The sequence below is a fragment of the Mastomys coucha genome, unplaced genomic scaffold, assembly GCF_008632895.1.
Source record: "Mastomys coucha isolate ucsf_1 unplaced genomic scaffold, UCSF_Mcou_1 pScaffold5, whole genome shotgun sequence".
Classification (NCBI taxonomy): Eukaryota; Metazoa; Chordata; class Mammalia; order Rodentia; family Muridae; genus Mastomys; species Mastomys coucha.
In genome coordinates, this window is record NW_022196911.1 from 6856690 (window position 1) to 6869615 (window position 12926).

Genomic DNA, 12926 nt, shown 5'->3' on the forward strand with positions numbered 1-12926 from the left:
TGTGTAGATGTACCACATTTTCTGTATCCACTCCTCTGTTGAGGGACATCTGGGTTGTTTCCAGGTTCGGGGTATTATAAATAAGGCTGCTGTGAACATGGTGGAGCATGTGTCCTTATTACATGTTGAAGCATCTTCTGGGTATATGCCCAGGAGTGGGATAGCTGGGTCCTCCGTGTTCTCCACTCTTCGCCTCATCTGGAAGCAAAGAGCTCCATCCACTTGAATGTGAGAGCAGGAGCTAGACAGACATCTTCCTTGTGGCAGTACTGGCAGTGTGACTCCTTGAAGTAAGGCTTTGATAAGACCAAATTAGTCATGAGCCAAGAGAGCATTTAATCCACAGGAAGCTATAAGTGCCTATGTGCTTTCCAGGATGACCAAAAAATAAAAAAAAGAATGTTTAAACCTGGAAAAAAATATGCGAATTCTAACGTATGAGAACTTTGGAATCAAAATTAGCTAATGCCTAGTTTCTGTGAGTCCCTGAACATGCCGGCTTCGTTAATCATGAAACTTAGCATTCATGAAAAATTAATCACATTTTATAAATTATTGGTAGGGAGCTTTTACTTATTATCCTAAGAATTCCTGAGCATGCTATGACTCCACAGAAATCATTTCTGCGTGTAAGCCGAGTGACTCACAGACAGATAAATCTGAAGGTCTTGCTCACTGGGAGCCTCATGTCATTTCCACCTCACTGAGCTGCCTCTGCTTTGAGGACCTCAGAGGGGCTCCGTGCTTGAAGCTGCCAGAATTTCACAAGACTCCTGCCCACTGGTGAGAGGATTAGTCTTCAGGTAAGGCTGGTCTGTGTGGACTCAGAGGTCAGAACTAGGCCCTCACGATAGGCTTCTGATTCCCATCCTCCTCGATCCAATGCCCAAGCTTGTGGAAGATGAGAGTCCTCACCCTACAGATATCAGGCTGAGTACTCTTAGCAATGATTGACCTCGGATAGCTCAATGACAGCCTCCCTTCAGGATCCCCCCAGTACAGATGCTACCTAGGCCCATTCTGTTTTGTTACCATGCCACCACTGTTCCATCCTGCAGTCTGCTTATTGGCCATCTGTCTTCTGGTTTTCCTACTGCTGTGATATAGACCAAAAAAGCAACTTAATGGAGGATGGGTTCCTTTGGCTTACATACCCTGAGTCACAGTCCCTGGAGGAAAACCAAAACAGGAACTTTACACAGGAACTGAAGCAAAAGCCTCAGAGGAATAATGCTGGCATCTGGCTTGCTCCCCATGGCTTGCTCAGCCTGCCTTGCTTATAGAACTGAGGGCCACCAGCCCAGGGATGGCACTACTCATAGTGTGACAAATAAACAAACAAAAACAAAAACAAACCAAAAAGCTACCCAACACACTATCCAGACAAGCATTTAGACCACATCTTTATGGTTTCCCAGAGCACTCAGCCATGTTGACAAGATTGCCACTCAGCTGACCTCTCACCCACTGGCTTCTTTTTTCATTCATGCCTACCTACATCACGTGTGTTTATCACTTCCATGCCGTAGTAGCTGTAGCCTGACGTGAACTGGAGATGGGCACTAACATTGCCTCCATTTTACAGATTACAAAATCCAGGGTATACAGAGCTTAGGGAAACACAGTTTGACCTAAGCCCCTACTCCGAACTCTGTGGTATGTTACACCCCAGTGAAGAAACATGGAAAGCTGACATGTGTGTGATTTTTCTTTCCCATAATCCTTAGAGTTCACACAGCCTGTCATCATGTTTCCTCCCCCGTGAAAACCTACTATTGGGAGAGATCTAGCACTAGTCACTCATACCCTAAGGGGAATTTAAGTCAAATTTCACAAATATATGAATTTCAGTGAATTAATATTCTCTATGATTAAAAAAGCATTTCAAAATAAGTATGGTAGCTCATGCCCCTGATTTCATCACTTGAGAAATGGAAGCAGGAGGATTAGAAGTTCAAGGTCATGCTCAGCTACATAGCAGGTTAGTTAGCTCAGGCTACATGAGATCATGTCTCAACTGGGAGGGCTAGAAAGATGGCTGAGTGAGTGTGCAAGCACGAGGAGCTGAGTTAGGATCCTGGCACATATGTTAAAATTCAAGCATGGCGTGCACATGCATCTGTCACCATGGTACTGTGTGGTGGAAACGGGAGGATTTCTAAGCCTTGCTGGCCACTAGCCTACTTCCAGCTTCAGTGGCAGACTCCATCTCAAAAGGAGAAGGCAATGAGTGGAGGACCAGGACACCCAACATCTTCCTCTGGCTTCAGCACTGACACATACCCACACACAAAGCACACACACCACACTCATGCACACACGTGAACATACACAGAATTTCAACTTTAATAGCAGTAATATAACCACAGTAATAGTAAATTGTGTTTCAGTGCTATTTGTTCCAGCCCCAGTATTTACAAGTCTCTAATAACTGGTATCAGTAGTCTTGGTTAAGCGAGGGAGAAGAACGAGGTTGAGAGTAATTACCATGCATCTGACACATTATTGGATTCTTTGCGTGCGTTTACATCTTGTTTAATCTTGAAGGTGAGGCGTTAATGAGACCAAGTGGAAGCATGCTAATTGTCCCATTGAAGAGACAAATTCCTCAGTATTAAGTATGCGACCCAGCTAACTCAGGGCTGAGCTGAGGTTTCTTCCTTGGCAGTCTGACTCCATGAAAAATGCTGTCCTTAACCCCCTCTTACCCCAAGGTGTGTTTACAGAGAGCAGCAGCCTAAAGGCTCCTCCCAGGGCTGAGGTAGTCGCAACCTGCAACCTTTCTGTGCAGTATATTATTCATTTGGCACGGTCACAAAACCAAATTGTGACCTGTCTATGGTCCCTCTCAACGTAATCAATACATCTATCGGTGATGGTTGTGTGACTTCAGGTGGATTACATCGGGAACATCCAGGAGAGAAGCTTCCAGGCACAAGCGTGTGGTTATGTAGGGGTTATTTAGACTGAGTTAGCCGCTGGGCACACTGTTGAGGGTTATCTTCTTGTTGCTGAAGAAAAACCCATGGTGAGGAAGAGTAGCGCCATTCTCTGGACTTGGTTCCTAGGGTGCACAGAAAGGCAGAAGCTAGCCTAGCATGAATGGTATTCTTTCTCTGCCTCCTGATGGTGGCCACCTGGTGACCATGCTGCCTACCCTGGCCTAACAGACTGTGTTGGTAACAGGGCCTCCAAAACCCGTGACATCACATAGGCGCGACCCACATACCTGTTGCCAAGGCAACAGACACCATATTCCCAGAATCCACTTGGCTCACCTCCCACCTTTACCTGTGACTAAATCACCATCCATATATAAAGAAAGGCCCCTCTGATCTCTCTCTCCCCCCACCCCCTTCTCTTTCCACCACCACCTTGCCCTTCTCTCTATTAATAAGCCTCACATGGAACTGTTTAGCCTGGTGTGGCCTTTCTGAAGCCATTTGGCGATCACAACAGACTGTCCCTTCCAACTGGAAAACAAATCTTTTCTTCCCTCCTTAAGTTACTTTGATCAGGTATCTTGTCCTAGCATGCAAAAATAATCTATTATCATATGCAGGTCAGTAAATGCACTCTCTACATACTCATATAGGCTCTACACGCTCCCCCAGTCCACACCAGTTGCATCACTCCAGCTAGTGCAGTGGAGATTTCCTGCATAGAGCTTATCTGCATGGGCACATGTCAGGTGACCCAGTGAGCTGGTCCAGAGTGATGCCCACAATGATACTGCTTAGGGTATGTCTTTAATAGTTGTTTGCTTTATTAGTCCTGTTCTGTTTATTCTAGGGCCTCCAATTATACACTTATACATATACATAGAATTTTCAATTTTAATAATACTAATATAGGTCTCTGCCAGCCTGAGCACAATTCTGCCATTTCCCTAAGTTCTTTAGACTGGGTCATTTGTTCTGGTCATTCTCACTGTTCGATGCTCTTTTCTTCTTCCATTTCCTGTCCACTGCTGAGTTCATCACTTGGTCATCATTCTTCTCGATTCTATAACTCTCCTTCCCCTCTGTCACATTTTCCCAAGTCTTTGTGTGTCTGTTGACACTTTATTGGACAGTGCCTGTTTCAGAAGGTCTAGTGTTAACTTTACATTTTGTGTCAACCCATTTTGGCCAGCAGTTCAGCTGATGGTTAATCACCGTGGATTTCTCTGGGCTCAAATCATGTCTGGTTAGGGTAAGATGGTAGGAAGTCCTTGGGACTTCCTGAAAACAATGTCTGCTGTGAAGATCTTGTCAGAGTTTGGTTCTCAGCTCAGCTAGCATTGAGCTAGGTTCTTAACTTAGGACACAGTTTCCCTGCTGGGGTCTCTGCTGGATGCTAGGATGGTGATGGGGGATGTCGATGAGATCAAATCCACAGCATTTGTCTCATTCTGTATCACCCCTGTTCAACTCTTGACCTCACTGTGGATGTTGACCTGTAGGTCCTGATAGAGATCATGGCTAGGTACTCAGTTATGAAAGACCCTCTGTGTACTACTTCCATGCACAGCATCCTCCAGTGTTCTGAACTCACAGATTCAGCCACTAGCATCCTCACACCTGACCTCTATTTTTTTTTTCCACTTAGCAGAGCTGCCATGCTGTTGTCAAATGCTCAAAGTTACCCTGCGAGCTTCTCTTCCTCAGAATTTACCATTGTACATAATCTGCTTACACCACTTGGCACCATGTGCATCAGTTATTCTGGTCCTTTTCATATTCAGAGTGTATACCAACTCCTGGGACTAGAAGTCTTGTCTCTATGAGTCAAGGACAGGAGACAGCAAATTCTCCCACATGCCCAGAGCCATGTTTTCACTACCTACTCTCCCAGTAATCCATGCTGAATTTGGCCTATGAGGTGATCTCTGTATTGATTACTTTCCTATTACTGTGATAAATGCTGTGACCACAACTGACTTACAGAAGGGAGGGTTTATTTGGGCTTGTGGTTCTGGAGGGAGAGTCCACAATGATGGGAAGATACAGCAGCAGGAAGCCAGAGCAGGAAGCTGAGAGAACAAACTAGAACCTGAGAAAAGCCATAAACTCTCAAAGCCCGCCCCCCCCCAGGGGTGCACTTCCTCCGGCAAGCCTCCCCTTGCTAAAGGGGAACCCAAGTGTTTCAGAGCCAAATGCCTTTGACTCTGGGGTACACGTCACATTCGAATCACCACAGTCACTGTGGCCAAAACCATCTCCAGTGCCTATAGCCTTAAAGGAGCCTCTGAAGAAGGAAAAGGGAACCTGTAGTCAAATTTGTCCCCGCAGTTTATTGTAGAACTGGTATCCTGGTCAAGAAAGTCTTTCCTCTGCAGTGGGGAAAGTGCACGTAGAGAAACCGGCAGAGTTTTAGGGAGTAGAAACTGTGGATTTGAAAGCCTCACAGGAGCACTCAGATACTCTGTATCAGGAGGAATGGGTGGATAACCGTAGGGAAGTGATATCTAAGTACCCAGGACATCTGTTCACTCTCAGACACAGGGAAAGGCACCCATAACTTAGCATCTCCTGTAAGTGAGATGTGAATATTGGATCAGCAAACAACTGACAGCCCCAGATAGCATCAGAAGCAGAATACATATTTATATTTGGAAGCTATAGCTACAGAGACTCTTTTGGGAACATTTGTTAAGGGTAAAGATAACACGGTGTCTATTTGGGGTATTTTTAAACATAACAGCATTACTTAATAATATTTGATATCATCCCCGTTAGAGTTCAGATCTGAAATGTCCAAGGCCTGGGTCCCACTTGTTGGGAGGTGGTGGAATCTTAAAGAGGAAGAGTCTAGTCAAAGGACAATCACTAATAGTGTGCCTTGGAACAGGGGTCTTGGGAGCCCAGCCCCTTTCTCTGTTTGCATTTTGCCTGTCATGAGGTAAATAGCTCTTATCTGCCTGCTGTATCCTCCCCCAACCATAACATACTGTGTCTCTGCAGTCCCACAGCCATAGAGCCAAGCGACAGCTTCCAGTTGAAGCTGTGAGCCCCAATAAATCTTTCCTCTTTTTAAATTGATTCACTCAGGAATTTTTGTCAGAAGAATGGGAAACTAACACTGCCCTTAATCTGCTATCAAGCAAGATGGAGGCAGTAGTTCCGCTGTTAAACGAGGTCTCCTCATAGCACCTGAAAAGGCCAGATCTATCCTCTCAACCTAAATCTACATTCCAGGAAGACTCTAGAAGGCAGGGTAGTCTTCTGTCTATTGACCTGTGCCCATGCATGCCCATGAGTGCCCATAAGCCCAGAGACAGAGCTGAACAGAAATAAGCCCTGCCCAGCTTGAGCCCTTTTGACAGAATTAGAGCAAAAGCTATGAGGAATCTAAGCCACTGTAAACATGTCTACAGGCTGCCTAGAAAACTCATAGCTTTTCAGCAATGCAGACTTTCAGATAAGGCATCAGCCAGAATAGAACATGTCTCAAATTTTACCCCCAAATCTGCAGAAACTGAAAGTAAATGGTCTTTTTGATGTTTTGAGTTTTTAGGGCTTTTTTGAAAAAGGGTTTTCTCTGTTTTGCATTTATTTACTTATGTGGTGTGTGTGTGTGTGTGTGTGTGTGTGTGTGTGTGTGTCCCCACTCATGCATTCAGTGGTACATGTGTGGAAGTCCAAGGACATCTCCAGGAGTCAGCTCACTCTTCTATCACTTGAGACCAGAGAGGGAACTCAGGTCTTCAAGCTTTACCCACTGAGCCAGTTCCATGGCCCTCTGTGGCATTTTCAGACTGAACACAGTAGATGTGTAACTACGCATCTACTGAGTGGCATTGGAGCATCTGAAACCATACATTCCTTTCCCGTTTAAACATGGGCGATGGCTCAGAGCAAAAACCCCAGCACTAAAGACACAGAAGTCTGCTGGTAGACACGCATACAGAGCCAGTTTCTACTCTGGTCCCATTCAATATTTGATGAATTTTTAGTCTTAAAAAAAAAAAACCAAAACAACAAAAAACAATTTTTTGTGCTAGAATCAGTGTTTGATTAATGTGGTCCTTTTAACGGGATTGTTTTGAAAATGAAAATGTTGGCTTTCTGTAGTATTCATCTAGATGATGATCACCATCATAAATGGGTGCTTAGCCTTTTCCTTTTAAGATTACATAACAAGGGAGATAAATTCAAGTATACTTTAGAAGCAGGGTGACCAAATTCAAAGAAAGAGCAAAGTGGCGATAGTGCCCTCTACTGGTAGAACGTTAGAAATCCTCAAATGAAAAAAACAAAAAAACAAAAAAACAAAAAAAAAAACAAAAAACAAAAAACACATAAAGCAAAGTGACAGGTGAGAAAGAAGAGACTGGAAGAGGAAAAGCAAAAGAGAAAACTACCAGAAATGCAAGTAGGAAGGGAAGGTATCAAAGAGAAATATGGAGGGGGAGCAAATAGAGTGTGTAGTAATAGACAGAAAGAAAATTAAATAGAAACTGCTTTTAAGGATGGGGACTTGGAGATGGCTGAAGGGGTAAAGCCACTTGCAGCCAAGTCTGACAAACTTGAGTTTAAGCCAGAGAATCCACAGGGTGCAAGGGGAGCACCGACTTCTGAACGTTAGTCATCCTCTAACATCCACATGCATGTGCACACACACACGCACATGCACACATGCACATAAGCACACACAGGCATGCACACACACACACGTACACACTCACCACAAATAAATAAATGTAACTTTCTAAACCTTTTTTAATCAACAAGAGGAACTAGAAATTAGAAGCAAAGGTCAAACAAGCCACAGGGGGGATATTTTTATTGGGCATCTCCATAGCAACCCCTAGAACACTGGCCATCTTCCAAACCATAATGTTCTCAAATAGGATCCACGACCATGACAATTCATCCAATCATCGCCCTTAGAATTTGAACAGTATGACAAATATTTAAAAATTCTGACCTGAAAAAAAAAAAAAAGGTAATCCTGATTCATTTGATTTCATTGTTCTAAGGAGATGTTTAGTGCCGACATTATTTATGTATCTATAGTGTGGAAATTATAAATTCCAGTGTACAGAGCCTGTGGTTAGTAACTGATGAGACCCCACCCTGTCCCCTGTCCTGATCGTTAGAACAGATATGGGCAATACCTCACAGAAATCCATTCACATGAGTCAGGTAGCTTTCTGAGGCAGTAGGATTTCTGAGCCCTTAGGTTCATAGTTTCAAACCTATGCTCATTGGAATCTCATAAACCTAGGAGAGGCAGAGGAAGCTCATGAGGCATTTGCAACCAGAGAAAACTCACAGCTATGCCTACCCATCCATTAAGGTGTTAAAACAAATGTGCATAGAAGTCGGGGTTGGCATAGACACTTGGAAAGACTTCGGGGTGACTGTGTGTGTGTGTGTGTGTGTGTGTGTACATATCCATGTGTATGCAGGTATAAGTGTAAGGTAATTTGGGGCGGAGGTGAATGAGGAGACCAGAGGTCAACCTTGAATGTTGTTTGGCCAGTGCTGTCCACCTTGTTTTCTGAGTCTGTCACTGGCCTGGAACTCAAAAAGTTGTCTGGGCTGGCTTGCCAGTGAGCCCTAAGGATCCACCTGTGTCTGTCTTCCCAGCATTGGGGTTGCAGATATTTGCTGCCATGCTTGGCTTTTTTTTTTTTTTTAACATGGATTTTGGAAATCATACTCAGGTCCCCATGTTTGCACAACAAGCATTCACCAGCTGAGCCTTTTTCCCACAGTCCAGATGGCACCCAGTGTCGCCACAGAAATCCATAAAGCATTTTCTACGGAGTTTCAGCCAGTGACACTGCTTTTGGCAAGCCATGAGTCTGCATAGGAAACCACCAAAGGGTGAATTGCAGGAGGGGACACGGGTATGGGGGCTGCCTTGCTCCAGAGGGTTCTGGGAGGGGAAAAACTCATCTGCAAAGAATGAGACCTTGGAAGGGAGCAGAGCCAGCAAGAGGCCTGGAGCTTCATGGTGCCCCTGGGTTCATGGTTCTGCCCTACACAAACACACACACACATACCCAGGCCTGGGCTAACTGTTTAAGTCAGCAAAGTGATGTTTGTTACTACACAGCTCAGAAGCCACACCAACACCTATATTGGCAACCACATTGTTTACGAAGGAGTCTATTGCTTACCCATAAGCTCTGCTGCCTGGCTCAGATGGGGAAATGAGTGGGGACAAGGATGGGCCAGTGATGGGAGAATTCAGAGCACTAAATGACAGGGTATGGTGGCTGGCTGCACATGCAGTCCCAGCACTCAGAGGGGTCGGGGACAAGAGTTGAAGGCTAGGCAAAGGAAAGAGAGAGAAAGAGAGAAAGAGGTAGTGAGGTGAGAAAAGGGGACAGGGAAGGACAATGCGTGGGGCCCCAACTTGCTCCAACCTATCCACTTCTCTTTCCTGGGAATCTGTAAGAACCAGCCAGAAGACTTGGGCTGGTCCCTCAGATAAAATTTGCCAGTTAGTTTCCAATATGAAGGATTTACTTCAGGCCAACAAAGACAAGCAGCCTGCTCCTTCCTTAGTGAGGGTGGACGGTGTGGACATGAGCAAGAGCCCTGACTGTACCCGATGACAGCAAGAATCTATCATCCAGAAAAGGCCACTGGTTTCCCAGCTGGAGCCTTCAGACCTGCCTTGTGGCCCAGGTTCATTGGCAGGGTACCTGTGGTGCCTTGCCTGGCTTTCATAAGCTGGGGTATTTGAGGAGCCACGGTGTCTCTGCCAGCAGGAATCTTTAATGGTGATTGTCACAGAACAGTCTTACAAAGAATCTCTCTGACCCTGATATCCTGGAAGCAGATGTTTAATCAATGAGGTTGTCCCATCAGGGCCAAGCTCAAATGCTATGCAAAGCAGACAGTGGTGCCTGGGCATAGCCCTGCTGCCCTGGATAGCTCTAGTGTGTGGGGGTGGGAAATGATTTGGGAGATTGGACAATGTATACATCAGTGACTCATGGAGTTTAACCAACAGCGGTTCTAGCTGCTTTCCCCAGTCTTCTCATCCCTTTGAATAGCAACTCCTCCTTCAGTCCCCCTCCTCCTCACTTCTCCCAGCCCTCCTCCCCACCTCCACATTTCTTTGGCATTCCATTGGCTGGGTGAGACACGAATCCCCATCCCCAAGGCTGTCATCCTCTGCTGGAGCTTCCCTTTGAGGCTGACTCTAGTCTGGAGTCAAGGGCTTTAAATGTCTAATAAGCTACCAACTCCTTGTGGGCCTCAGCCTTCTCTTCTAGGCTCATGGACAGGGTGGGAAACTTGAGAAAGGTCTGCTCTGGGAAAGGTGCACACACAACAGGGAATGAAATAGAGATTTGCAACCTCAGATGGTTGCGCTCTCTGCTCCCATTAAGATTGCCCTGTATGTGTTCCCGTGGGCTGCCAATGATGAGAGGCACATCTGGTTGTGCCTACTGGCGATAACAGGGCTATTAGTATGTAGTTTGGTAGTGACTTAAAACTCAGAAACTACTAAGCCAAATAAAGCTAATATTTCCCAATATATTTACCAATATTTACACATCATGTGTAGTAGTGGTTGGTTTACTTAAAAAAAAAAAAAAAAGTTTAATGCACTGGATCCATCTAGGTATGATGTCTTGACTAGCGCCACACCCCCAGTCCTGTGTGCTTTAGGGTCCTTCCTATGTAAAGAGAGGAAGCATGCTTGTTCCCCCAGAATAGGGCACCAATGGGTAGTCTGACCCAAAACCCACACTTGTGTCTCCTCCTTGCTTTGTAAAGGTGCTTCTGACCCTACTGTGGGGCTCTGAGCAGAATGGAGTTCAGGATTCCCACGTTTTGCATGTGCGGTGTCTCTGGTTGTCCTGAAGGTGCTACACACTTCAAAGCCAGGGTTGGCAGAGCAACGGGGATCCCCATCCCACTTAGAAATACAATATGTGTCACTGCCATGTGACATGACCCACCTGTAGTCACAGCACACAGGAGACAGAAACCGGCCTCTGAAGCAAGCTGGCTAACTAGACTAGCTGGGTTCAAGTGAGATTCCCCTGCCTCAGTACATAAGCCATAAAGGAAGACACCTGATTTCAACTTCCATGCGTGCACACACACACACACACACACACACACACACACTATGTGCACACATACATACTTGCACATACATCACATTCAAATACACATACAAAAACTAAAGTTCTCAAATTACAAGAAGCCATGGTCTCTATTGCTGTGGGTGGGAAATCCTGTGACCCTTTTTTGGATTGCCTATGAATAACATCCTTTAAGTTTGGAATGAAGGGCATGAGGGTTTATAACTTGCAGCTAATATTTCACCCTGGAGGCCCACAGAGGTGCCTGCCCACCAGGGTACTTTATTCGGCCACACAAGTTTATATGTGTCATGTGCTAGGGTCTCTCCTGAAGTCTGCTCCTTGCCTCTGCCTTACTGACAAAATACTAATGGTTTCTCTTCCTCCTCACCTACCCTCTCCTGTCCCACCCTCTCCTTTTCCATCTCCTCTCTACTTTTTTCTTTGCTGGCTCCTGCTGCTGTTCTCCAGTGCGACCAAGACCAGTGCATTCAGAGCACAAAATTCGTTTTGCAGGCCGCAGCCACTCCCCTGCTTCAGAGCGAGCCCAGCCTCACCAGCGAAGAGCTGCATATGCCCGGGAAGCCGGGCCTGGGCACCCCATGTGCTAGCCTGACGCTGGGCCAGCCCACACCACCTTCCTCCATGCCCAACCTTGCCACAGAGGCTACGCTTTCAGACATTATGCCCCTGAAGGATGAGCATGGGGGCCATCAGTTTCTGACCCCAGATGAGGCACCCTCACCGCCAAGGATGCTGGGGGCAGGCAGCCCCCTCACACACAGCCGTACCATGCACATGCTGGGTCTGGCCAGCCAGGACTCCCTGCACGAAGACTCCGTGAGGGGCTTGGTAAAGCTCAGCTCTGTGTGACCTGCATGGCCAGCCCTGGGGACCACAGGTGACAAATTACTGGACATAGCCAAACGGACGTTTTCTTTGGAATCTGCAGAGTGGGCGAGGGGAGCGGAGACCCTCAACAGGAAGAGCCTGGAATTGAAAGAGGCTGCATGGACACAGCGCCCTCTGTCCACTGCTCTTGGGACAGACATGAGGAAAGTTTTCGACACTGGTGGCCAGACTGAAATTGGACTTAATGTTACGCTACTAATTGAAATCAACCCGCCGTTCCATTTGTTCATTAAAACAAAACGAAACAAAAGTCCCAAAGGGAAAAGCCGGCCAGACATGGGATTGCATGCCACACTACAGTCTGTGTTACAGCGGTGGTGTTCCAGAAGAAAAGCTTTCTCTCTGTTTTCCTTCTTTTTATATCTTGTGATACTTTCCAGTGAGACAGACTGAACCCGATGGGTGATGCCGTCCTTTGTGACTTATTGGACTTAGCTGTATGAGGATGGGCATTTCCTGATGAAGAGGGTTACTGGGTGAGCATCCCCTGCTGCGGAGGGCAACGGAGGTCCATCCTGCCCTGGACAGACATTTTAACCCTCTGTCAATGCTTAGATGGGTATCGTATTGTGCCACCATGGGGCAGTCCTTGCCTCCTGTGTGATGACCTTCCTGTGGACAGCCAATAAAATGACTCCTCTGTTATTTTCTTGATCTGTATACAGTTGTCAACAGCTTACATGTATTTATTTGTTCACATTATCTCTGGTAAGGCATCATTCAAAACAGCCAAAGTTCATATCTCCAGGTTGTAGTTTATGGTTTGGCTTCTTAGATGGGAGCTGAGCTTGCTAACAGTCCCCAGCTCTTAACACCTACCTTCATGATCTATTTTTAGTACAGGCTTATGAGGTTTGCTCCAAACATCGAGCCACCCACACAGCGATTACGTGTAGTAGGTGGAGGGAGGCGTACCCAGGAGAGGGGATGTTGTCTGGCTGTCTTCTCAGTTCCATGTGATATTGGGGTGCTG

The 12926-nt window shown here is 46.0% G+C and overlaps 1 protein-coding gene across 3 annotated transcripts in view; it reads left to right on the top strand.

The window, feature by feature from the left end:
• The window catches only part of Zdhhc14 (zinc finger DHHC-type palmitoyltransferase 14), a 99926-nt gene extending 87313 nt beyond the window's left edge, over positions 1 to 12613 (top strand). For 2 of the 3 annotated variants that reach the window (XM_031350644.1, XM_031350646.1), the window contains one exon: positions 11513 to 12613. In XM_031350644.1, coding sequence (XP_031206504.1) covers positions 11513 to 11914 — 402 coding nt within the window. In that variant the 3' untranslated portion in view covers positions 11915 to 12613. The remainder of the gene's footprint in view (positions 1 to 11512) is intronic. The other variant, XM_031350645.1, reaches the window with a different exon arrangement.
• The last annotated feature ends 313 nt before the right edge of the window (positions 12614 to 12926 follow it).